This window comes from Eptesicus fuscus, chromosome 2 (assembly GCF_027574615.1).
Source record: "Eptesicus fuscus isolate TK198812 chromosome 2, DD_ASM_mEF_20220401, whole genome shotgun sequence".
In the NCBI taxonomy this organism is placed as follows: Eukaryota; Metazoa; Chordata; class Mammalia; order Chiroptera; family Vespertilionidae; genus Eptesicus; species Eptesicus fuscus.
In genome coordinates, this window is record NC_072474.1 from 42473839 (window position 1) to 42500959 (window position 27121).

At 46.9% G+C, this 27121-nt stretch overlaps 1 protein-coding gene across 3 annotated transcripts in view; it reads left to right on the plus strand.

Annotated features, from left to right (window-relative positions):
- The window catches only part of LEF1 (lymphoid enhancer binding factor 1), a 119881-nt gene extending 97240 nt beyond the window's left edge, over positions 1-22641 (plus strand). For 2 of the 3 annotated variants that reach the window (XM_054726696.1, XM_054726697.1), the window contains 6 exons: positions 86-208; positions 1161-1323; positions 6211-6318; positions 8563-8611; positions 9282-9322; positions 21827-22641. In XM_054726696.1, the coding sequence (XP_054582671.1) occupies positions 86-208; positions 1161-1323; positions 6211-6318; positions 8563-8611; positions 9282-9316 (478 nt within the window). In that variant the 3' untranslated portion in view covers positions 9317-9322; positions 21827-22641. The remainder of the gene's footprint in view (positions 1-85; positions 209-1160; positions 1324-6210; positions 6319-8562; positions 8612-9281; positions 9323-21826) is intronic. The other variant, XM_054726699.1, reaches the window with a different exon arrangement.
- Positions 22642-27121: the final 4480 nt, after the last annotated feature.

The window sequence follows — 27121 nt, forward strand, 5'->3', positions numbered from 1 at the left end:
CAGTGAGTGGATTGTTGCAAATGCCATCTAGCTTTTGCTGCGGTGGCCACTGGTGAGTATTGTTTCTTCTCCTTCCTTCCTTTAGGTTTTCCCATCACATGATTCCTGGTCCTCCGGGTCCCCACACAACTGGCATCCCTCATCCAGCTATTGTAACGCCTCAGGTCAAGCAGGAGCACCCCCACACTGACGGGGACCTGATGCACGTGTAAGTGTGCCTGTGGGCTCCCTGGGAGTGCCTGAAGGTGCTGCCCTGTACACCCTTTCTTCCTCCCTGTTGAACCTGCCCCTCTCTTTATGGTGGAAATCAGTGAGCTCAGCTTCTGGTGGACTTTTAGCGGGCTTGATTCTCACTGCCAGCTAACTGTGATTCTGGGATTGGAAAGGAGCACAGACCTCAGTAGAACAAGGGAACCTCGCCAAAATGGAGTAGTCTTCCGAGCAGGGGCACTGGATAAGCTTGAGCTATGCAGCCCCTTTCTGCCATGATTGTTGGGGAGCCAGCCCCCGCTGGTACCCGAAAAGGACTGGGAGTCCAGTGCCCGCCCAGGATGCAGGCTTTAAAAGCATAGAAGTCCAGGGAAAGGGGCCAACCATACCCAGGACTGTATCAGGCTGTTACAGCAAATTCCTTGAAGAGGTTAGCAATTGAGTTTCTTAATGCAGGGGGTTTGCAGACTGGGAGGATGGGGTGATAGGAAGCACGAGATAGTCCATAAACGCCCTGCAAATGTGGGCAAAGCCAACAAGCATTTGTTTGGGGGAGAGAGGCTGAGGTTTTATTAGCGTCTCAAAGTGGCCCTTGCCCCCCGCCCCCTAAGTTAAGAACCTGACTTCTGAAAGAGGAAGGACCACTTACACTGTAGGTTCAGCTTTTCCTGAGGTGACCAAGGAGCTCGGCCTCAGGGCCCTACTGGAGCAGCCGTACACACCCATTTCCATCGGTGTTAACACTTCTATTGCTCCCAGAGAACGTTCTCAAACCTCAGGCTGCTCACTCACAAAGGGCTGCTCTTCTGAGTGGATGGTGTTCCAGGCTTGTAGAGCCTCGGGGTTGTCCCAGCCTGAGTTTGCTGTGCAATCAGATGCTCTGCTACTGTCCGCCCATCTCTCCCTTCTTCTGCCCACCACCCTCCCTCAACACCACGTCCCCCTTTCAGGAAGCCTCAGCACGAACAGAGAAAGGAGCAGGAGCCCAAGAGACCTCACATTAAGAAGCCTCTGAACGCTTTTATGTTATACATGAAAGAAATGAGAGCAAATGTGGTGGCCGAGTGTACTCTGAAAGAAAGTGCGGCTATCAACCAGATTCTAGGCAGAAGGGTAAGTAGTGGGATGGTAAATCCCTGTTTGTGGGACGCGTGGGGCTGCTTCATGAGAACTGCCCACGTGCACTTGCATATGGGGTGGTCACCAGATGCCTAGGGGTCATCACCAGGAAGTAATCAAGAGAACAAGCTATGGCGATAGCTTTTCCGAAGATTAAATGCTACAATGCATTGTCAACCACCTGCGCTGTTGTTGCTGTATTACTCGTAAAAACAAGTACTGTTGTCTTTTGTATGCCAGGCACTGTAGTTAGGCAATGAGATGATAATTGCTGAATAAAATAGATATGGTTCTTGTCTTCATGGAGTTTAAAGTTTTGTGACAGGATACAGATATTAGGCAGTTAATTACCAGATAAATGTATAATTAAAATTGTGGCAAATACTGTGACTATAAAGAATAAGCTTCTATGAGAAAGAATGATGGGTCTAGGAGAAGGGCCCCTCTGAGAAAATAGTATTTAAGCTGAGACCTGAGGGATGCGTAGGGGTTAACCACGTGTGTGTGAAGTCCTGTCTGAAACAGGAGAGCATTGAGCCCACATGGGGAGCAACGGAAAGGCCTGGACAACCCGCAGATACTGGTCGCTTTTCCCAAGGTAGAAGCAGATCTGTGCTACTCAGAAGCTTTGAGGTGAAGAACTTATATGGCCAGAGAAATCTTTATTCTAGAAAAATCACTTTCTGATTCTCAAAATGTACATGAGCCAGGTTTCTGGATTGCTCCCCTTTTTCATCATTCTGTCACCTATGCTAAGGTATTTTTCTGAGAACATATTGTGTACCAGGCACTAGGCGGCGACTAGGACAGATACTGAGATTTTTATATCCAACCACCAGCCAAAAGGCTAGTCAGTTTTTCCAGGGGTTTTTCTCTGGATTGAAATGCTTTTAGTTAGGTATCTGAAGAGTGGTGGGGGAAAATTTAATTTTTAAATTCAAACCACATTTTCTCTGTAATTGCATTATAATTTTAGAAGATGCTTCATCATAGTTGTTGATGCTCTTCATAGATGTGTGGTGGCTTCTGAACTATGCAGGTGTATACTTGTTTTTGAAAACTCTCAAGAAATTTGTGATTTGCAAATGAACATTCAATGATGGGGGTCTAGCAACCTTTGTGAAACTCAGAGGACCACGTTTTATCTGTTATTGAAGATCATTTTTACCATGTTTGCTACAAACCTAACACATTTCAGCATTCACAAGAGAAAGCATTCAGGAGATTTTAGGCAGAGGCGAGCAGGCTTTCTTGCATTATTGATTCCTGTTGGATGGCAAAAAAATGCAGCTATTTCCAATCTGCAAGACACCAGGGTTTCAGGGTCAGGGTGCAGTGACAGATTATAGCTTTTTGGTGCCCTGCGTACAATACTCTCGGTCCTGTGGATCCTTAAACACTTAATAACAGTAATTACAGTGATTTCCCAAGCCGATGAGTGATTTCCATCGTCTTTGAAGAACTCCACCTTAAAAGCTTAAAGACTGATGACCGTTTCCCCTGACCCTTTAAAAGAAGAAATCAGAGGAAAAGAAGAGTTGTTCTTCTTTCAGCTTCTGTAAAACTCTTGGTTTGGTTGTGTGATTTTGTTTTGTTGTGTTTTCCTCTTTTGAGTTGAAGGTCCCCTGTCCCTCCAGCTGGGATTCTTTTCCTGCTCAGGAGACCAGGGAAGGCTATGATATGGCGGCATGCTTCCCATTTTTCATGCACGTTTCCCACAATTGCTACTTTCTCAGCTCCCTTAACCGTCCCCAGATCAGAGCATGTGTCCTAAGGGATGGTTCTCGTTTGGGGTCTCTCTCTGTGTTTGATTTGGACACCTGTTTCTATTTATAGTTTCTGAGATCTCTGATTAAGATCAGGTTTTCTCTCCTTTCATGGCTCCCCTCTGCCAGAGCAGTCCCTGCTCTTCCTTAAAGTCCCCGGCTGTACCATCGTGACGTTTTACACTGGGGTGATTATAATTCTTAAAAGGGAGCTTAAATTCATCCCTGAGCATTTTATCTTTGGGTTTTTATGCATCTTTATTGTCTCTCTAAAGTAGAAATGTTCATGCATAGGAATTAATCAGTTCTCTTATTATTATTATAAATAATAATACAAATCTAACTTTAAGATAACCTTTTTTTTTAAGACCTTCCAGGCTATTAAAGGAAGTCCATTTATTGCAAATGTATTGTCAGGATTTTAAAATCTTGGAACTGTATAAATTTCTTTAAGTTAAGTGGGTATTTTCTCAACAACTTGGTGAAATCTCGACAATGAAATTTAATTTTTTAAAAAAATTAACTCAGTTTTTCAGTAAGCAAAAGCAATAGAAAAGCATTTTTCACCAGGTGTGTTTCAGAAATTCCTGTAAAGAAAGATCATCTTTCTAGTTTGTATTAGACTTTATTTTTGTTTCAGTGCAAAACTTTAATACCATTATTTGACCTACTGCTCTTCTCTGGTGAATGATCTTTCATTGTGAGTAGATTTTGAGCATTAGAAATACCAGGAAACTAAAAGGAACTGAAAAACGCAAGTAAATGGTTTAATTTGTGACCTGCTTTTTCTCCTTGCAGTTTGCTCAGTTTTGTTAGCTCGGGTTTTTTTGTCAACCCTAAGTTTTCAGCTTGAACTGAAAAATTCCTGGTTGCTTCGGTAGAAGACCCAACTTCCCAAACTTGGGGGAATAGTTTTATAAAACTTATTTCAGGTTTTCTCAGCAAGTTATAAAGCTGCCATACGTTATATAAAATTATATTGATATATTATGGTAGCACTAGAGAGATATTATTTGTCAAATGAATAAACAAATTTACAAGGTAAGACTTCTTTCGTAACTTTAGCCTCCTTTTGTGTTCTTCTTTGGTAACACTTTGCCTCCTGCGAGTCACATTTGCTTCATACCAGAAGTGTAAATATTAATGATTAGTCTTTTCTCAAAAAACAAACAATCACAGCACAGAAAAAAACCATCAAGCATGCCCTCTTCCCTTGTGCTCAGTTTGTTTGCTTCTCCCTGTGGAGGGCTCTCACCAGGCCAGCGTAGTGTCTCAGGTTTGGGAACACTGCCCCTTGGCAGATGTCACGTGACTTTTCTTGCCTGGTTTAGGCTGACAGGACTGGCCCAGACAGGCCTCTTCCCAGGCGCCACTTGACTCAGCGGGTTTACTCTGCTGGTACAATGAACTGGGCCTCGGGTAGCTTTCAGGTGTTTGTTAGTTAGTTAGTTAGTTAGTTTGTTTGTTTCCTTCTGTCCCCTCCCCCAATTCTTTTTTAAGAAAAGCATATTACCTGATTTAGGTTCAGGCCAAGTCCTGCTGTGTGTCCCGCTTCTTAACTTTACACTCCACACTTCTACAGCAATTAAAAAATAAATCATCTACCCTGTCCAGCACAGCGGCCCTGGCTTTTAAGGAGCTTTCGAAGGACATGGACCTAGTTGACCTGCTGGAGGCTGGAGTGGTGGGTGGGATGTGGCAGAAGGGGCGTCTGTGCGCCTCCTGAGATGGGCTTCTCTTGACAGACAAGAGCGGCGGCTGTTTCTGTTTTCCCCAGGAAAGCTTCCTAGCCTGCCTTCAGGGGCCGGCCCCGTGCTGAGGACTGAGACATCGCTTCCTCCTGAGGACTTCCTCATCCACCTCTCTCGCTCCTTCCTCTCCCCAATACAGCCACACCTGTCTTTTCTTTTTCCTTGTTTTGTCATTAATAAAGAACAGGGGAATTAAAAGCAACATTCAGGGTGGACATGAATGAGAAAGACTGGAAGGAGTGAACTGGGAAGTTCCCTGCCCCGAGCTGGGAGAGCAGGAGCGGAGGCTGGGCTGATGCAGAGTGGCCGTGCGCGGCTGTGCACGTGGACGGAGGTCTGATCCTGCAGCTGCCGCCTCTGTGCCATCACCTCAGGCCAGCGGGGGTCCCCCAACGCTCAGCCAGTCTCCTGGAAGGTTCTGCTGACAGATCCGGGCACTGAGGAAGTAGGGAATATATTTGAAACTGCCTTTTGGGGGCCTGGGGCAAGTTGTGGGCAAATATATGCAGAGCACTGTGCAGATATAAGCTACTTAAAATCCCAAACGGATGCCTTGCCCTACCTACATAAGCTATTTTGCCACATACATGTATATCAGTGATGTGAAAGGCAAATGGGAAGTTTGCAGGGTATCCGCCACTGTATTCTCCAAAGTAGGTACTGTTGCCTCAAATTCTCCAGATGGCAACGTAAACTTCGATCATGCTCCTTGCCTTCCATCAGAAGGAAGCGAAAACCCAGCGCCATGAAGTGTGCGTGTACCATGTTATCAGTGTTCTCCCTGGAGACCATTAGCGTTCATGTAAGTGTGAGGAGAGGGTGAAGAGCCTGGGACAGACTGACTTTTGATGTCTTGCTTTACGGACAGGATCATATGATGAAGGTTTCAGGCTCTCCATATGACAGTGGGAGAGGGTCCATGCGAAGTGAGGATGTATCTGTGGGAAAGACATCTGGAAGTTATCATATTTTGCATAAATAAGTGGTACTTAGGCTCAGATATCAGAATATGCTACAAGCTATGAAAAGGGCTAAATTGGGCGTTGAGGTTGAGCAGTGAAAGTTCTTTTTCATTTGTATTGGAAAAGAGAACGGGTGGGTGACAGATCCTGTGACTTTGGGTACTTGGGTCGCCTTTGATGTGTTTCCTGTGATATCAGAGAACGGAACAGAGACCAAGGTTGGAGTTTGTATCCCGCCACCAGACTCCAGCGAGATGTCTGCGGCTCTCTGTCTTCTGCCATTTACACATAAACCGATGTTTAAGTGCTTACTGTTCTTCGGTGTTGAAAACATGAACTCGATACTACTGTGTCTATTTTGCTCACTTCTGTTTGTCTCTACCCCCCTCCCCTCTGTTTCAGTGGCACGCCCTCTCCCGCGAAGAGCAGGCTAAGTATTATGAACTAGCGCGGAAGGAAAGGCAGCTTCATATGCAACTCTATCCAGGCTGGTCCGCGAGAGACAATTATGTAAGGCCGCCACCGCCCACGGCGCTCTGCTGTCCCTCATCCTTTCTTCCCATGGCTTTCCTGGAGGAAGTGTGTTTCTCTGTGTGTCTCATGCTGGTGCTATGTCCTCTTTGGGGAAATTAAGAGACTTCATAATATATCATCACATTTTGAAAGCTTTGAGCTGTCACAATTTTTTTTTGGCTATAAATTTTTTAAATGAAACTTTTTAAATAAATAAGAAAACACCTTATGTTTTCTTTCATACAAAAATAATTAAAAGACCTTATCATTGAAATGTTGGCAAAAACGATTTTTTAAGCCCATAACTCGTCTGGCCCAGTCTCCCAGCACCTCCCTAAGAAGACCGCTTGAGCTGAGTTTTCTCCCCTGCCCTGGGCTTCTGTTCCCAGGTCAGTGATTATAATTAGCATCTTCTGGGCAGAGCCTTTGCCATGCCCTTTCAGTGGGAATCGGCTTCCCGCCCAAAGGGTTTCAGAAGTGTCCTCTTCTCACCCGGCGCTGCCTCTCTCCGGGATGCGGTTTGCCTGGGAGGGGGCAGCTGGCCTTCCCTCTCTGGCCCAGGGCAGGTCTGTGCTGTGCTATGAATCTGTATAGATTGAATGAGCATTGCATCTTGAATGTCTTTGAAGTTTCTGGTTCTGACCCTTAAGTAGAGAAGTGAGTTTTTACTTTTTAGAAGAGATAAAAGAAACATTCTCTCCCTCTTGCTCTCTCTTCTGTCCATATGGAGAGGTGGGAAGAAAGTTTTAAAGGCAGCCAGTGTCATGTGAATTTACCTTGAGATTTTCCTCAGCACCGTTTTTAAAGGAAATTGTATTTGCAAAACTTGATTTTAGGATTGTCCTGAATGAAGGGGAAACCCAGCTTTGTTACACACAATTTTTATCATAAATCAAAATAAGCCTATTAATTACTAAGGCAAACAGAGAAGTCAATCAAGTGATAGCACTTTAGCTAAAGGTATTCTTAAAATAACAGTATAAGAATAGTCTAAACAGGACTATCCTTATTGTAGCTTAGCTTTTAGTGTCAGAATGCTAGTCTGATCCTCACTGAGATCATATTAAATATAGTTCAATGATTTACTATTAAAATGCCCTATTATTCTATGGCATTTTAGATTTTATAACTTCAATTTGTTTGCATAGCTTTTCTAACTGAGGTTTTCATAAATCAACAACAGTGCACATATTTTCTTATGTGAGATCAGCCAAATATTAATTAGAGCTTTTAAATTTAGTGCTTAATAACCTCACTATTAGATATAATTTTATGAAAAATATTTTTATGCTTACCATCCATGAATTTTGTTTTTTTGCATAAGTTGACATTAAGGCATCCAAACGATGTAGCTCTTTTTCTTTGCTATAACTGTAGGTTCTCTTGGAACACCTGCTTGTCCTTGAAATGTAGTCTAGGTCAGTGGTCGCCAACCGGTGGTCCGCGGACCACTGTGGTCCATGAGGTCTGAAAGGTTGGCGACCGCTGGTCTAGGTTATTTCACAAAGGCTGCAGTCACATGTTCTAGGTGTGTGCTGGGTGGCTGTGCAGGGAGGGGCTGGGGGACACAGCCCAGCGCAGCACCTGTGGTGAGTTAGGTATGGCGGTGAGCTCCGGCTGAGGGAGGGGTGGGGTGGGGGGAAGCAGTTCCTGGAAGAGATGACACTTGAGATGAGTGTTAAAGGACAAATGGGAGGGAGGAGGAGAAAGTGAAACAACCTCTCCGCACCTTGAGAAAACCATCTGAAAGGGCGATGGGGGTGCCGGTGAGAAGCATGCTCTCCCGCTGTCCGCTCCCTTCCCGGAGCCCTCAGTAACCTTAGAGGCCGCTCTGCTATTACTCACACGCCCGTTCCTGCCGGTGGCCTCAGTGTTTGTGAGGACAGTTCAGTCAACTCTCCTCAGTCTTACGGCCTCTGTAGTCAGGCCCTGGGACATGAAGAAAAACTACCTTGATGTGTATAAACACATGCTTTCATGTATTCACACAATATATTCAAGATGGTCTTATAGTTTTATTTTTTATTGTTAATGTGATTTTATACGTATTTTCTCTTCACCCAAGGATACGTTTATTGATTTGAGAGAGGGCGGGGGAGGGGGGCGGTAGAGAAAATGAGCATGAATGAATATGAGGCATCTGTATCTCTTTGTTGACTGCCCATCTGGATTGTTGTATCCCATTCACCCATGTGTTCTCAGTACAGTCTATAACATGACACTGAGCCTGTCTTCTTCCAGGGTAAGAAAAAGAAGAGGAAGAGAGAGAAACTACAGGAATCCACATCAGGTAGGCACCCTGTGACTTTTCAGTAAATCCTCACGCTTCTGACAAACACCTTTAAAGTAGTTTGCATCTTTCTACACACACACACTGCTTTATTCGGCACCTGTATCTTGTGATACCTCCACTTTGCTTTTCCTCCTGAAATTCTTTAAAGATGTTTGAAGAGACCTTTCTTTTCAATGTGACTGTGTGTGCAGGTACCTCTAAAAACTCCTTTCCCCAACCCTGTCACCTGGAACCCTGGTTACTGTGGTTGTTTGTTTTGCTTTGTTTTTGCTTCTGTTGTCTATGTTCTCTTTGCTTTATTAATACTTCTGTTCTTCTATTTGCAGAACTCTTTACAGTAAAATTTTTTATGATGATTCTATAATATGCTACCTTATATCCCCTTGAGAATCTTTTTTGTGGTTTAGGTTATTTAAAAATATAAAACATGGTGTTAGGGTTTATCTTTCCTACACATTAATTCAAGGCATCAATCAGTGAGGTCCGATTTATTTCCCCTTTTTCTTTCATTAAAAGTAAGGTCACTTATACTGCACAGATAAAAACGGCTGGTATAAGAACCATAAAAAGTAAAGCAAACAGTCCACATGATGTTGTAGCTACTACATATTTGGAATGTTCAAAAACCTCTTCAATAAAAATTTGTTAAAGACACAATTTTCTGCAGGTACAGGTCCAAGAATGACAGCTGCCTACATCTGAAACATGGTAAGAACGACTCTCTGGTCCTACTGCTGACGTTCGTTATACACAGAGGCACTTGCTTGCGAACCTCCTTGCTCACTCAGCATTGCTCCCTTAAAGAGGAAACTCCACCAAAATCAAATTAGCGCTTTAAAAAAAATCTGATGGTTTTTATACCGGCTATGTATTTGCAATATAGTGTGCGTTCATCTCTCCCCTTCTTCCTCCTTTAATCTTTCTCCGTTTCCTTTTCCCTTACTCTCTTCTGAGCCATTCCTTACTCTTAGTGGCAAATCTGCCTCCTTAAAAAACAAACAACAACAACACAAACCAGCAAGCAAAATGCCGTCTTCATCCGAGGCTGGGGCTGGGTGAGGAGCCCAGGCCATTCTGTCTCAGCTCGGCACCATCTGCTCTCTAGGGACTTCCTTTCAATAGAGATGACACACAGATACTTAAAAGTAATTCACTTGTTTCTAGTGAGAAAGATGTGCTTTATTTATTTATTTATTTATTTATTTATTTATTTATTACACCTGGCATGGGGACTACTTGATTAATTGTATTCTGCTACCGAGATTTTTCTTTATTGGTAACCATTGCTAGATCTCCCTCTACTATTTGCAAGTAACATTTATTTCACTGCTTTTTGCTCTAATATTATTTTTGACCACATAACCACCAGCCCAGGGAACCTGCCTTGTACATTGATTTGGTCTTGGCTAAGTTTTGAGTCTTCAAAACGTAGTGCGTCTGCATTTTCTCCCAGTGACAATTCTTCCCGAAGGGGCCACCTTGGGTTCTGCTGTCTGTCTAGCAGCCACATCCAGGTGCTGTCCGTTCTGTCTCTTGGGTCTGTCTGGCTTTCCTCTCTCACTCGCCACTGCCACTGCCACAGCCCAGCTCAGGAGCCCAAACTTTCCATCGGATTATGGCAGTAGCCTCTGGGTCATTTTCCTGCCAGTTCCCAGAGGAATTGGCCCAAACACAGACTGATTATGTCACTTCCCGACTGAAACAGTCAGTGCTTTTCACCGCCCGTAGGATCAAGAGCAAACCACTTAGTGCTGCCCCACCTCTCCCCTCTCCTCAGCGCTCAGCCTTCAGCCTCGCTCTCGGCCCCTCCTGCCCTCCTGCCTGTCCTTGTGAGTCCTGTGGTCAGTCCAGGCAGAATTCCTAGCAGTTCCCGGTGGGTGGAGGCTGCTGCACGCACTGCCTTATGCTTGGAGGGCCGGGGCCTGAGTGGAGCGCTGGCCTGCAGACCATTTGGCTCTTGACGAGAACCAGGTGATTCCTACTTAGTCTTTAGAACTACATTTTGGTGCTGAAATGTCAGTGGAGTTTCCCAAAGGAGCCAGCAGAGGTTTGGGTACCAAATAGATCTGAATTTTAAATCCACCGTTTGCCTGGGCAATCTATTTCAGCTTTTCTTTTTCTTTTTTCTTTTTTAATCCTCACCAAAGGACATGTTTTTATTGATTTTAGAGAGAAAGGAAGGGAGAGAGAGACACACACATCAATGTGAGAGAGAAATATTGGTTGGCTGCCTCCCGAACGTGCCCTGACTGGGGATTGAACCTGAAACCTATGTATGTGCCCTGACCAGGAATTGAACCTGCAATCTTTTGGTGCATGGGATGATGCTCCAACCACCTCAGCCACCCGGCCAGGACTCTACTTCAGCTTTTTCATCTTCGTTCTCCTCATCTATGAAGTGGGGATGATAACACCACCTGCAGTTGTTTCTGTGCCACATATGCCTGCCTTCCTCCTCCACCCTCACTGAGACCCGACTCAGGTGCTCTCTCCTCTGTGCAACTCCCTGATCTTACTCAGATTCCCAGGTTCTTCAGAATCCCATCACCGTAGTTCTGTGATATCAAAACTCTTCTAGCCCTGGCCAGGCAGCTCAGTTGGTCAGAGCATTGTCCCCATATAGCAAGGTTGTGGATTCAGTCCCCAGTCAGGGCACATACAAGAATCAACCAATGAATGCATAAATGAATAGAACAACAAATCTCTCTCAAATCATTTAAAACACAACTCTTCTAAACTAATGCAGAGAGGCAGGCTTTTCTGTGAGTGGAAAGAGGGTCATTCCTTCATTTAGGTGTCCAAACAAAGAATCCAAAAAATGTCACAGATCCTCATCTTTAATTCAGCCTCACAGCTCTGATCCTAGGGCCTATTCTGAGGCCTCCCGCTTGGTGATTAGGAGCAAGGAGCAGAAAGATGACTTAATCACCTGCCTCCAGAAGCTCATGACATCATAATAGAAGTAATTCCAGTAGCCGTCACACACACAAGCTTGTGTGGGATTTTTTGCACTTTTTTTTTTGAAAGAATGTTGTCCTTTTAAGAGCTGATACAGGCTGGACAGCAGTCTCTCCTTCTGTGCTCTTCCCCCAAAGGGAAGATCCTCCAAGTGCAGTGCGCTGAGGACTGATGTTCACAGACTCGCTCCACCTTCTGTTTGCATCAAAACCTCTAATGCTGTTTCTATTAGAAACCATGAAAATGTATTACTATATTTCAGAGTGTGTATTTGGTTTTGTGTCCTTATTGATTAACATCACCTAGTATTTTCCATTAGAAGATTAAGCAGAGTATATTTTTGTCCTAGAGTGAGTGTATCCCAAACAACTTTTTTTAAAAAAAATAAGTCATAACTATCATTGTGCTTCCTTGTCGTTTACTTCTTTCTAAAGTTAAGGTGTCCTCTGTAATCTGTCCCAGAAGAAAACAAAATAAAGTGGCCCCCACCCTCCTCCAGCAAAAATTCCCACCAGCTGCCTGTGGGGCTCCAGACGGTGGGGCTCCCCTGGCTGCTGGGTCGTCCTTCAGCTTTGAAGTCACTGTCCCCTCACTGTCCTGCTTCGGAGAGCTGCACTGGTGGTCCCTTGATAAGAATTACTGAGCAGCCCTAGCTGGTTTGGCTCAGTGGATAGAGCATCGGCCAGTGAACTGAAGGGTCCCAGGTTCGATTCCGGTCAAGGGCACATGCCTGGGTTGTGGGCTTCATTCCGAGGAGGGGGCGTGCAGGAGGCAGCTGATCAATGATTCTCTCTCATCATTGATGTCTCTCTCTCTCTCTCTCTCTCTCTCTCTCTCTCTCTTCTCTTCCTCTCTGAAATCAATTATATATGAATTACTGAGCAGAGAGGAGCTGACTTGCATTCATAAAGATTTCAGTAAATTACGAATGATGATACTCTACTCTTGCCCCCACCTTCTCTTCTCTTGTGTTAGGAATTCAGAAACTGGCATGTACAGTAGTTGCCTTGTCTCGCCATCATTCAGCCTGTGTTGAGCACCCAGCGGAAGCCAGGCTGTGTGAGGCCTGGATTAGGGTGGTGGAGGCGGCGCAGGAGCTCCCGCTCTCACGGTGCTTGTGCCGCGGTGTGGCGGTGGTTGATGAAGAATGAGTGGGAACGTCTATGTGCTGCGATCAAAATGAAACGGGGCTTGGGCTTGGCGTCTGCTTTAGGCTGGCTGGTCAGAAAGGGCCTTTCTGAGGATGTAACACTTGGGGACACCCAGTTGTTACCCCTGAGAAATGGAGGGTGTCGTGTGTATGGTTCTGAAACAGCAGTGGCAAAGCAAGGAAAGTCAAAGGAAAGAGAGCCTTGTGTTGCAGAAGGAGCTTGGACTAGGAGTGAGGCCCCGGCCCCTCCCGTTACCCCTGAGTAAGCTGTGCGGCCTGGGGCAGGTCATTTCCAATCAGTGTGCCTCTGGTTCCTCGGGTGGCAGGACTGAGAGCGCTCCGACCAGCTTCCTAGTCTGCTTTGCTCCCCGTGGTCTGCACTGCCTCCCAGTGTTAGCAGAGAGACTCGGGTCTCTTATACTCACTAGTCTGCAGTCTTCATCTGTGCCTGGGTGGTTTGTAACTATTACACACCTGTGTGATCTCAGATGACTTGTACCCACGGTGGTTGTGTTCTGTTCCTGCATAGGTCGCCCTGCCTGCCCCCTTCTCCCCAGGTCAGGGCCTGGATGCGCTGCCTCTATGGGTTTGATTCTCCGCTGACGTGATCAAGCGGCTCCATTGACAGACTGAGTCATGCTAGTGCTGGCTTCACTTAGATACAAAGGGAAGACAGATAAAACACGTGATTAGAATCAATCATGCGGGTGGTGCGATGTGAAAGCTCCCACGGCTGGTTTTCAGTTCTGAAGGGACGTAACGGAGTATTAGCTAAGTCCTGCTGCTCCTCTCTGTAGTCAGGGAAAGCTGATGGAGCACAGGCCCAGGCAGGGGAGATGTCGTGACTCTAACAGGAAGAGTTGGTTTTGTTTGTTTGTTTTTTAATTGATTTCGAAGAGGAAAGGAGAGGGAGAGAAAGATAGAAACATCAATAAGTGAGAATCATTGATTGGCTGCCTCCTATATACCCCCTACTGGGGATTGAGCCTGCAACCCCGGCATGCGCCCAACCTGGAATTGAACCCTGACCTCCTTGCTCATAGGTCTCAATGCTCAACCACTGAGCAACACCGGCTGGGCCGGAAGATATTTTTTTGAGATGGTTTATTTCTCTTATGTACACAGCGAAATGTAACGCTGTTGTGGTGTCCTTAAAAAAAATCTTTCATCCATGTTTGTTGCTCAAACGCTAGAGACTCTCATGACTCTGAACTAGTACGGAACCATCAACTCCAAGGAAAATGCCCTGCTAACAGGAAAAGACTCTCCTCGGCGAACCAAAAGGCCTCTGGAGGCTTGTGTTTCTACTCTTTAAAAGATATAAGTTTCACTTAAAGCTTTCCCTTTTTTTTGATGGGAAATGCCACTGCAGTTGCCTCATGCAGACCAAGATAAAAATTGGCCGATGAAGCAGTTCCTTGTGCACCCAGCTGTGTCCCTGTTCCCCGTGTGTTTCCACTTCTGGATCTTATGAGGAGAGCATTACTCTGGTGAAATCATGCTGAAACAAAGAATTGGCACTCACCCAGTCTCTATACCTTGCAACCACTTCCAGGACAATTAGAAATGGGATCTGTAAAAGACATTCTTCTAGGTTGGAGGTGATTCCCAAGCTGTAGGTCTTTCACAAAAGCCAAGTTCATCCTTAGCTTTTGGGCTGTGGGAATGCTGGGAGCGCAGGGCCACAGGGGATGGGACTGCACACGTTCTCCTCAGGTCCAACTGGAAGCCCAGTATCATGAATGCCAATCGTTTGTGTTTTTTGTTGTTTCCTTTTTTAAAATATATTTTTATTGATTTCAGAGAGGAAGTGAGAGAGAGAGAGAGAAAGAAACATCAACAATGAGAGAGAATTGTTGATTGGCTGCCTCTTGCACACCCCACACTGGGGATCTAGCCCGCAACCTGGGCATGTACCCTGACCGGGACTCAAACCGTGACCTCCTGGTTCATAGGTCGACACTCAACCATTGAGCCACGCCAGCCGGGCTAATTGTTTGTTTATTCTCTGCATATATACAGTGAGGATGACTCCTGCGAGTCAAGAACTGCAGTAGGCAGTGGGGGTGCTTGCTAACTGGGCCCTGTCCCTTCCTGGCGTGCTCCCCGTTTAAGAAGATACAGATGTACAAATGGGTACTTAGAATAATATGCTTTGTGCTAGGAAGGAGGCGCATGCAGAGCATGATGTAAGTATAAAGAGAACAGGAAGTACGTAAATCGGTGAGATCGGGGAAGGCTTCCTAGAGTAGGCAGCACTTGAGCGGCTCTGTCACGAGGGAATTCTTGGGTTTGATAGAACAGGGATCAAGTTGCTGTGAGCTTCCAGCGTTTTGGTACATGTTTGATTTGGAACACGCAACATCTCAAGAGTTTGTCAGAAGTCAGAGATTATCATCAAAGACTGAATTTCCTTTCCTGAGCTAATCAAGATTCATAAGGAATTAAAGAAGCAAAGAATTGGAATTTTTTTAGAGAGGATTATCATTCTGAGTTTACTGATTTAAAAATGCAACTTTACAACTTGGTTAGTAACTTTAGCAGAACCAATACAAAAAAAAAAAAAGCCCACCATCTTCAAATTATATAGATTGAGAAGATATCCTAGTGATATGTTAATGTATTTTCTTTGATTATATAACCTCAAAGAACTGGTTTAAAAGTAGAAACATGCTATCTCTAAAAAAGCAAAAACCTCCGGTCCAATGCAGGCACAGATGCACACGGGTGCTCGGTACAGACACACCTGCTTTCGGCTTTATTGTGTATACTTGCTAACCTGAGAAATTAAAGTGTTTTTATTTAACCTTTATTTTTCTGGAGCCAAGAGGTATGTAGGGGAGGTAATTTCTAGTACAGTATAGAATGCAATAGCTATTTGTGCAGTGCTTAGACTTATATGTTTAAAAAAACTGTTCTAGCTTTCTGTTTGGTGGTGGTATTTGTGAGCCTGGCGAGGTGGTTAGGGATGGGGAACCTGGGGTCCCTGGGTCCTGTGAGGCCTCCCTACAGAGCAGCCTGACTACAGAGTGGGATGGAGACATCTTCAGGGCGGGTGACAGGACTGCGAGCCTGGGTCTCTCAGGACCCTGGCCTGAAGCCGGGAAGTACCCTGCCCTGGAGTCAGGGAGTGGACTAAATATTTTCAGTGGTCTTGTTGAGAAAAACGTTTATTTCAGACTAGTGACCCGGTGCACGGATTCGTGCACATTGAAAGGAAATTAATTAGAAGAACTATTTTAATATACGCTTAGGCACTGAGTGTGTCAGGCACTGAGCAGGGGACACGGGTGTTGGGGCTTTTGGAAAGGGAAGCCCAGGGGTGGACACAGCAGCCCTGGCAGTGGTGCTGCACGGCTCCCGTGGGCCCGAGTCAGCATTCCTGGGAAAACGTGTGCACCTGCTCCACCTGCCTGGTCCTTCGAATGGAGGCCTTGCCCAGGGGCACCTCTGCCATTTCCACAGCAGTCGGATCCTGGTAGCGTGTCATTCGCCTTGTAAAGGATCCACCGTTTACTCTGCCCAGGAAGTGGAGGTCTTGGTGGCGGGAGAGGCTCACGCTCAGCCCCTGCCCTGGGCATGCTCCTGTCTGAGATGGTGGCCTGCCTGTGTCTTCCCTCCTCTTATGTTTGCCCACAAATCCCTGCGAAACTTGTCACAGCTGACACTTGACTACCATGTTCCTTACTAGGGACTCCGTGGTGAGAGCATTCAATAAGGAATGTGACATCGGCAAGTAAGGGCAGGCCTGGTCACTCGGTCTTAGAGGTGGCTGCCTGGGGACCCTGAGTGGCTGGACCACGCTGTATGTGGGCTGCGGGTGTTCAGATCCTGCCCGTTCTGCAGGATGCCTTCTGCGCACTGCTGACGGGCGCCTCGAGATCACAAGGAGCAGAAGGAACCCATGCTAGCGTAAGCAGGGCAGGAAATCTACTTTAAGGAATCAGGAGCATCTAGTGGAAGCCAGACAGTTGGGCTAAGGGAATACTGGAGGGTGGGTGGCCTGGGAAAGCTGTCCAAATGTTCTTCCTGCCTCTTGCGTCCGTCCCTCCCTGACAATTGCTTCATTCTCCCTCCTGCAGATTGACTTCCTGAGTTCTTTGATCCTCAGTCCAGAACTCCCAAGCTTAGGTGTTGTTACAATCTCAGTCTCCCAAAGAGATGGCGATTCTTTCCAATCCCAGAGAAGGGGCTCTGGGTGGCCTAGCTCAGACGGACAGACTTCCACCCGATCCATCATCAGCTATGGCCAGAGGAGGTGGTCACGCTGTACAGGTGGCTGTCAGGGCTCACTGCTCTAGCCCGGGGTGTGAGGAGTGGGGATGAGAGGAGCGCGAGGCAGCAGCCCACAGGTGTGCACTGCAGCTCTGTAGTCAGCTGTGGCCCGGCCTGTTAGCTTAGCCGACAGGGCGGTTCTATCTAGACAGCTGTGCGTTAGTGAGGACATGGGGAGGGGGTTGCCCACCTGGGGAAAGCTTTTGAAATCTCGGCCGTGCTGCAGTGTCTTTGCCATCAATTCCTCTTCCTTCTCTCTTGGTCAAAAGAGCTAGAATTGTGTGTAAGTTGCCTTGGGTAACAGAAATGGGGAACCAGACCCTTGGCTCTCAATGTTGATCACGTGCCATTAAAATATAGGAGGGAGAGAAGTGTGAGGCTCGTTCAACCCTCTTAAGACACGTAATATTTGGTATTGTTCATGAAATTGAATAAAGATCAATGCACAGAATAGTTGACAGAAAAAAAGTATTTTGGACACATTTAAAAATCAGAACATTCTGATTCTCACTGAGCCATCTGGATTTATAAAGGAAATCAGCCCTTCTGAATAAGAGGGTTTCCCAGAGAACTCTAGATTTGCCTTTTATTTAAGTTAACAAAGCACGTAATATTTAACTCTTTTGGGTGTAGCTCATCTTCTTCAATAGAATACGTGGAAATTAAATATTTCTTAATACCTCCTGTCATTATCCCACAGTGCACATACGTGACATATATAATACATGCTAATGAGGAATTGGTGCTGTTGGCCAATATTCTTAATGACCCCTGTCATGTTGGATTGTTAAAAACTCTGCTCTTGCCCTGGCCGGGTGGCTCAGTTGGCTGGGGTGTCTTCTGGTACACCAAAAGGCCGTGGGTTTGATTCTCTGTCAGGGCACATACCTAATTGCAGGTTCCATCCCCAGTCAGGGTGCATGCAGGAGGCAAACGATCCAGGTTTCTCTCTCACATCCATGTCTCTCTCTATCACCCTCTTCCTCTCCCTCTCAAAATCAATATAAAAACAAACAGATCCTTGGGTGAGGATTAAGAAAAAATTGTTTTAAAATCTGATCTTGACAATATTTTGTGCGTTCCTTTTCTGTCTGAGACTCCACCCCTCTTGGACAGTAATATGCGCCTTCTGACATGATGTGGAGCTGGAAGGAGAAGACGGGGCTTATTTAAATAACATATAAATGGAAGGTACATGTCCTCCCCCTCCCCACCCCCCACCCCCAGTTGGCGTGTGGAGGTTGCTCTGACGAGGAAGGGGAGTGTGTGCCATTTGTGTGAGGGAACTTGCTAGCACTGGGATAGCTGGAGGCTCTGCCTCTTTCTCGTCCTCAGCTGTGCTCTTTAGAACTGAAGCTGCCAGGCTGACTGACAGCCAGGTGAGGGGGCGGTTCTGCCAAAGCTGTCCGTGCACTGCCGTGAGCTGCTTTGTTCTTTCTGACAGAATGAGAGGAAGGTGTGGTGGAGAGAACACATGCTCAGGGCTCAAACGCTAATCCTGCCACCTGTGGGGGGTGACCTCAGGCATGTAGTTTAACCTCACTCAGCCCCCATTTCCTTATCTGTAAGTGATGATTACCTGACGCTGTACATGTCAAGTACTTGCCAGGGTCTGGCACACCCGTGCTTGGCGGACATGGCTTTTCCTTCCCCCTCACCAGCCTCTTGCAGACAAGGCCTCCTTGGAATCAACAAGGCTGCGACCCACAGGGAGCCAGGAGGGTACTCTCGGGGGTCACCTGGGATCCGCCCCTTGATGACCGTATGCCCCAGCCCCCTCTTAAGCCACGGCCGGACTAGCTCCGTCACGCTTGCCTCCTGCTCTGGAAGGAGGCGCTTCTCGCCTGACATACATGACATTGCGCAAGGCGGGAGTTCACGCCCTGAAATCACAGGATTTTGTCAGTTTGCCCTGCGGCGGGCTGAACACTTCGACAGTTGGCGTGAGGTGTGCCGTGCGCTGCTGGGAGGCAAACTTTGCAATTAAAACCTGCCTCTGTTCACCTCACAGGTACCTCTCCTCAAATTTCATGCTAGTCACATTTGGGTGGAGGATGAAGGAAGGATTTTTTATTCTGATCTTTGAACCTTCGTCACCGTTTCTGAACAAGGACATGATACTGCATGACACCAAGGGGCTGGGGGAGGGCTTCCCATATTCCTGCAGCCCCGCTCTGCTGCCCCACGGAGGAGAGCGTCCCTCCACACGCTGACCTCCCCCCTGGGGAACGGGGCCGGGCTGCGGAGCCCGCAGGCGTGGGCTGGCAAAGCACCAGCTTCACAGAATCTCCTGTTAGAGCTGATGGAGCAGGAATGGCCCCTTTTCTCTTCTTTACTTTTGAGTCAAACCTAGAAAGCTCTAACGCCTCAGAGTCCGTGCTGGTTCTCGCTCCAAAACAGGCCCATCTTGAAACCTTTGGGCTTCTGATTCCATCTGGTTGGTGGGATATTTTGTCAAGACTGGAGTTTGGTCCAGGAGAGAGAGCATCATGGGTTGCAGCTGGGGGAGGCGGTCGCCTAGTGCCTCCTGGGAACCCGCTGTCCAGAGGGCCCACCCTCGGGAGTGACTCCCGGCGAGGGAGCCTGAGCTCTGACACAGGGCTCCCCGCTCCCTTTGAAGTGGGAGCCTAATTGCGGCTTTGATTGCACCCGCTTCACTGGTGGGTTGGGCTGCGCCGGGGCTCGCCTGGCTTGGCCCAGCCTCGCCTCAGCCCCCAGTGGAGCCTCAGATGTGGGAAGTCTCTAGTCTCCCAGCGTCATGCCTGTGGTTTCTTGAAAAGACTCTTGATTTGGCCAGTTTTATATCTGTGAGCAACCCTGCCAGCCCCCAGTGGTCCCACTTGGAGGTAAGACTTGGTCTGCCCGACAGCCCTGTGTGTGTAGAAGCAGCCAGATTCAGAGCGCCATACCTGACAGCGAGGCAGTTTCTTTGCCCGCGGATTTAAATATTCGTGCCACTGTTGGGAATGTGTCCCGGTGGGGGCACGCTGCTTTTTGTCCCTTGTACAGAGGATTCCGAAGCCAGCTTTTCCAGAGGAACTGAGAGAGGGCACATCAGGAAACGGCGGCGGGGGAGTGTGTGGCTCCCTGGGAAAGAAACGGCTTCGCTAGATGCCGAGATTCCTTTGGGAAGTGCACGTTCTCTCTGGTGAAGGGCCCCGGACAGCACGCTTGTTCTGACACTTGTGTTGGTGCTGTGCTCCGCTCAGGAGGAGGAGGCGGCCCATGGGGTGAGGTCGGAGGGGAAAGGGCGCCTCAGAGGGCGGAAGTGGGGGTGCTGCAGGCTGTCAGGTGTCCAGCCCTGCCCAGGGAGTAGGGCCACAGCAGGGCCTTGGAGGTCTTGACCTCATGACCTCATAGTCGGCCTGTGGCTGGGATGAGGGACCGTGGGCCGCCTGCATCCTGCTGACCACCGAGGCCCGGCTCCTCCCGCGGCTGAGCCTGGCCCAGGGCTGCCGCCGGCCGCGTCCCTGAGGAAACCACGAGGCTGTGTGCTCTCCTGTCACCAGGACCGGCACTGACATTGTCCTCAGTGCACGGCAGCCTGTGGCTAACTGCCCTCTGTTTGGTCGTTGCTTTATCTTTTCAGTAACTCCCCAGATACACATAGTTTCTGCGCAGTTTCGGTGAGTCCTTTTGAGGCCAGTCATGCCAGTAGCGGCTAGTGTGCCCCGGGCTCACCGTGCACCAGGCTCACAGGCACCGCCGCGTCTCTGCACCTCAGGCGCCGGCCTCGCCTGCCCTCGCGGGCCCACCCCCCACAGCGCGCTCCTCCCGTGAACAGCACGGGACAGACTGCAGCCTCCCACCCAAGTTCAGTTTGCAATATGAAACTGTTTCAAAGCTTCCTTCTATTTCTCCTCTAAGTCTCTCTCCACTCAAAAAGCATAAAGAAATTCACTATTAGAATTAATTTTTTAAAGAAAACTTCTGCTGGCAACAAGGACAGCACAAACACGAATATTGGGATTCACCGGAGATGGCCAGGGACCCAGGTCGTCTGACCGGGGCGGCCTCCCCAGGTTCCTTCCCGGGTGAAGGAACCAAACTTCGGGGTGCTTTCACTTTCCCTTCATCTTGGTCTCATCCTGGTACAGCGTTTATTTTATTTGTAGTCGCTTTAGAAAATCTCAGCTCATTTTAGGATTTGGGGATCCTTTGTGAAAGTCATCTTCAGCATATCAAACAACGGTTACTCAAACACTTGTCAAGTGTACGTACCAAGGCTAACAGTTATTAGAGATCTTAGTTACTGGGAAGGAAAAAAACAAGAGGACTGTAAAGTCTTAAGAGAGACTGGAGAGGCCCACGCGCAGTGGACTGAGTGTGGACGGAGCACATGCCGGCCGGTCGGTCGGTCGGTCGCAGGGGCTGGCGGTGGGCGTGTGCCTGCGCGGGCTGATGGGAGTAGGGGTTAGTCCTGTGTAGGAAAATCACCCGGCGGATCCCCACAGTGCACAGAATACCCAAACACTTAGAGAACAGCTCTTCCCCTGATGTGGCCATTGCCCGCCATCACAGTTCATGTTTGTCCGTGATCCAAACTATTAAATGGATTTTTTTTTAAAGTGTATTTCACATCATAACCTATACATGTATATACGTACGTGGAACCAAAATAAACATTTCAATAAAATACACTTACCTCTCACGTAGTCTGGGGATACGGGGCTACCATGGGGCAGTTTGTGTAGCCATCACCAAACCAGCAAAGTGGATTCATTCCATGCAGAGATCCTAAGTCACGTACCGTGCTCAGTAGAGGTAAAAATCTTGTCAAGGCCTTAGACAGAGTCCCATTAACAGCATCTCCTGTGTTCCTTCCTGAGGTGGCAAACGAAGCTCATTCCCAACGTGCAAAGCCAAGGCGGCGGCCCCGGGACCCCTCCTGGAGATGGAAGCTTGTTGAAACCCAGACTGTCTCCACGGCCTGCCCAGTCGACCCCAGAGGAGACCTGGCACCACCTTCACCCTGAGGTCACTGCTAGAGACACTGATCCACAAAGACAATCACTGCCGAGCCCCCTTTCATCTACTGCAAGAGCCAAGGTCCACAATAAAGCGTAAAAGGTTTTTTTAAAGAAAATTCAGCAGCACGTGAGAATGCCAGCAGGCCCTGGGTCAGCTGAGCCACTTTCCTCCCTGCGTGTCCGCCGTGCACTTCCCAGAGCATCTTGCATCCATACCTGTAACCTCTTGGCAAGGACGGTGACTTGGCTGCCCCCGCGGGCCTCGAGCACCTGGAGCCAGCAGCCAGCGCGTCTGTCCGTCCGTCGGCGTCCCCGCGGGAACGTGTGGCCGAGTTCCCTCTCCGTCTCCGTCTGCGCTTTTCTTTCTCTGCCTTTCCCCCAAAGCTTTTATTTAACAGTGCAAAAGGATCAAGTTTGCTTCCTTTTTTTTTAAACTTGAATATTTTTTTAATTTACACTTTTTAGTTTTAATTTTCTTGTATATTTTGCTAGCTATGAGCTTTTAAGTAAAATTCAAAGATCTGGAAAAGTTTGAAATAAAAAGGAACTGAAAAGAAGCCACTGTTTTTTGAGCAACATCTTGTCCAGTTAGTGGCCATGTCCACTCTGCTGGTCGCAGTCGGCAGTGCTATTCCATTTTGTTTTTCTTCGGATCTCCTTTTTGTTTTTTGTTTTTTTTTAATGGTAAACCTTAACAGATACTTTCGGTAGTCCAGTTTGCAGTGAATTTTCATTTCTTTCCTTCTCACCCCTTCTTGTAAAAAGCCCAGCACTTGAATTGTTATTACTTTAAATGTTCTGTATTTGTATTTGTTTTTATTAGCCAATTAGTGGGATTTTATGCCAGTTGTTAAAATGATCATTGATGTACCCCCTTTTTTTTTTTTTAAATAGCAAGGCACAGCCTTTGCCCCAAACTGTCATCTAACGTTTGTCATTCCAGTTTGCGTTAACGTGCTGAGCATTTTTTAAAAGAAGCTTTGTAATAAAAATTTTTTAAAGTGTAATTTTTTTAAGCATGAAGTTCCTGATCATCTGGAGTTGGTGATGGTGAACTAACTCCACAGGCCAGGCCACAGCTGCTCTGTCCCCGACTGAGGGGCACTGCTGATGCAGCTTTCAAGGTACGCCTCCAAGGAACTTGTACGGAGTGGGCCCCTCCACCTCCTCCCCAGGTGTAGATGAAGTCAGGGCCAATGGGGAGAAGAGGATTCGGATGGCACTGATTCCCTTCCCGAGCCCCTCAGACATCACCATGGGCTCCACCCTCAGCTTGCCGCCGTGTCTGCAGGTGTGCCGCGCTTTCCACTTCTCAGCTCATTGCTTCTCAAACTGGGTCCCCAGGTCAAGGTGTCCCTGTGCCGAAGGAAGGTTTTAACTCCCTCTCGTCTCCCCAAAGCCAACATGTCCCCAGTATTGAGTTTGTATTCTAGAATTTGCCCTTAAGCTTTTGTTACATTACTAGCATATAGGTTGGTATCTGACTGAGCCAAAAATACACATTTGCGCTTCAAACATCAGTATTTCATGATTTTCCACGATGGTCTCCCATCCATTGAGAGAGCATGAGGACCATTTATACCACTGGTCTAACTTAAGTCTCTAGCTGAAATCCTATCTCTTTTTTTCAACTTTCAATACAGCTGGGGAACAGCTGGCTACCATACTTGTAATAACCCTCCACATACTGTACTTGAAGATTGCCATTAAATCACCCCTCAAATTTCTCTTCTCCAGGCTAAGTAATCCCAACTCCTTGAACCTTTCATCATCAGTCCTTTAATCATTTTTATTACTATCCTCTGGAACCTCTCCAATTCCTCTTCATTTAGTCCTAACTTGAACCAGGGAAAAATGTCTATTTCATGTTCAGGGGACCTACTTTTTATAAAGGTTTCATATTTATTTGAAAATTATCTGAGCTTTTTTAATATACATCAACCAAGTAGTTATACCTGAAGCCCCACCATGCTTTTTTCAGGAGTTGACTAGAAAATCCAACAAAATGATGTAAAAGGTGACTTTAAGTGTTACTTTTATTGGGGGAAGGGTTGTAGCAACATATTAATCGGCTTTTCTGGATCTTAGAAATAAATCCATGAATAATAAAAGCCTGTCTATTAAGTAGACAGCTGCAGGGGCCTGAAGTGGCGGGGGCCAAACATGGCGGGGATCTCCCTTTTCTGCGTCCCGCGCGGACAGAGAGATGAACGGACCGGTTCTAAGTGGAGGCGGCCAGGGATTGAGAAATAATAGAAATAAAGAAAACAAGACGCAAAAATAGATTCATGAAGCTGGGGCTGGGTGGGACGCCATCTTTCCTCTCTGATGGAGAGGCAGCATGACGACGACCCTGAGCCACGCAGCAGGTTTATCTTATATCCCAAAATCCAGGAAGTAACACCAAAACTTAGGATCAAAGGAGCTTATTTGCATTCTTAACTAGGCCCCAGCATTACTGGATTTACATATCTAGACCCGCCCCTGCTGACACCTGGGCTGCTCTGAAGTCAGAACTGATTAACATGTCCAGCCTCATTGGGGAAGCATGTTCCCAGGGCGTGACTCGGCCTAAGACCTAAGGAAATGCCCAGGTGCCTCCCAGGTGGCCCTCTACAGACAGCAAGGATACAGAGCTGAGAAGCCTTGCCCAAGCCTACTACAGTCCTCTCCATGGGTTGCCCCTCCATAATTTTCACACACAAAAAATGAATAACAATGTTGAAAGAAATGGGTTGTTTGCATCCTCTCTGAGCCAGTGGTTCCTTCCCCAAACCCAGGCCCCTCTTCTTGTTTTTCCATTGAGGATATTTTTCCTTTTTTTTTTTTTTAGAGAGAGTGGAAAGGAGAGGGAGACATAGAGAAACATCGATATGAGAGAGACACATCGATTGGTTACCTCCCCTACATCCCCTGAGTCTGCAACCAAGCCACATGCCCTTGACTGGAATAGAACCTGCGACCCTTCAGTCCCCAGGCCAACCTTCTATCCACTGAGCCAAACCAGCTAGGGCCCCTCTTCATTTTTTATTTTGCTTTCAGGATAACTTGTCCCAGAGAACTTTGATGTGGATGCACAGTGCTCAAGCCTGGCCCATTCAGCCCAAATCCCGCTTTCTGCCACAGAGGGTTCCGGGGAAGGAGAGGCAAGAGCCCCTGGAGGCACTGACCAAGGGAAGCTATCCTGGGCGGCTGGGCAGAGGGGCTCCTCCAGCCGCCTCTCCTGCTGGTCTTGGGTGACGGCTTTCTTCCCTGCAGCAGCTCAGAGCTGATCGCCTGCCTCCAGGACGATGGCCCGCCTTTTTTTCTGGGAACCAGCCTTTCTCTGAGGCCACAGTTGGCACACTGGCCCTTCGAAGGGGTGTTTTCTCCTGGTTTAATTTGTTTGGTTGCTAGGGTTGCTGGCAACGACCTGTTTAGCTGGAAGGAGCCTTTGAACAGGTACTTGACTACAGATATCCCAAGTACAATATTTCTTTTCCTCTATAGTTTGGTCTAAGGCTGCAACAATATGAAAACCTCTACTCAGGGCCCAGGAGCAATAACGAGATGTCTGTGTGGCTTTCCTTTTAAAGGAGAAAAATCACGAGGGAGCAATGCATGTTCTGACAAAAAAGGGAAGCATATTCCACATGACAGTAGTTGTACAAACTACATTTCCCATATTTCCCATGGAATGTTATCTTTCATACAGAGAATTTTAGGAGCTGCCTTAACTTCCAGGGATATAAACAGACGTACACACAAAATTTTGAACTGCTTTTTACCAGGGTAGTTTGCAATTAAGCATCTTAATACGAATAGAATGATGTGATTCTAAATGCTTACTTAAGTGTATTAGGGGGAAAATAAGATCATTGGTTTTGTTGGCTCTCACTTAGTGGGCACCATTTTGGAAGTTGCTCAACTTCCGCACCTCTCTAATGGGAAGACCTATATTCTCCTCCTCTGCTGCCAGGAGTGGTGGTGAGGGAGGCTAGGGGAAGGGCGTACAAGAGCAGCTATTGAAAATAAACATTACTCACACTAGACAACCCAAGTTAGAACTTTATACATATTAGGTAATATAGAATTAATAATTTATGGTAAAACTTGAAGAACTCAAGTGACCACTGGCTATTCACTTAATTGCCCCGTTTGAGAAACAATCTAATGTTGTCTATCATAGGCAGCGCTGGGGGCCACAGCAACTGGTGTAAGAGAAATGCCCGGCACCCTCATTCAGTACATATCACTGAGCACCTGCCAATGGGCTATGCTGAAGTAGTGGTGCGCCAGAAAAATGATTGCACTGTTTGCAAGCTTACTCGCCATCTCACGTGTTAGAATGTACAAGCATTCTGTTGCTGATAGTAATTTGGACTTTAAAAACCAGCTCTATGTTAGGAAGGAGGTGGTACAGCAGGGAAGGCCCGGTTTGGAGTCACAGAGCCGGACAACACCCACTCCCACCACTGCTGGGTGCCAAGCACCCACCCCTCTGGGCATACCTCCCTGTGAGCTAAATGAAGAGACGTCTCCACAAAGGAGAGACGCCTGCCAGATAGGAAATAACTACTAAATGAATTTCCCCTTGAATTGCTTTGTAATTTGTTATTAAACACTTTCTTTGCTTAGTGTAAAAAAAAATTGTGTTTGTACTGCCTATAGCCATAAAACATGTGAACATGTTTCTTCTGTCCATGGAAGCAATTGGTAACCAAGCCTAACCAATCCGTCTGGACCAAAGATCAAGGAAATACGGGAAATGGGTAGGGTTTGGATTGTACTGGGTCATCTACACTAATGTGTTTACTAAGTATTTTTCTTAATCTGTAATAGCTTGAGATGTTACCAGCTAACTTACTTAAAAATGTTTATTTCCCTTAAATAAATGGGAGAACTTGGTAGGAAATGTATGATTTGCCAGATAGAATAACACGGCTTAACCGAATAGGCAATCACACTGCTTAACTGTTTGACTTTGCAGTCCAGTGGAATTAGTAGATTAGTCACTTCCTCTTTTCCATCTCTAACTTATGAGGCCACCAAAGTAGAATGGAGCCCCACCAATCAGCCTGTTTGTTGTTACAGATCCTACCGAAGTTAGGTCAGACACCTGCTGCCGATTGCAGAAAGGTGTTCACGTCCAGCTTGCCCTCCACACCAGCTCGG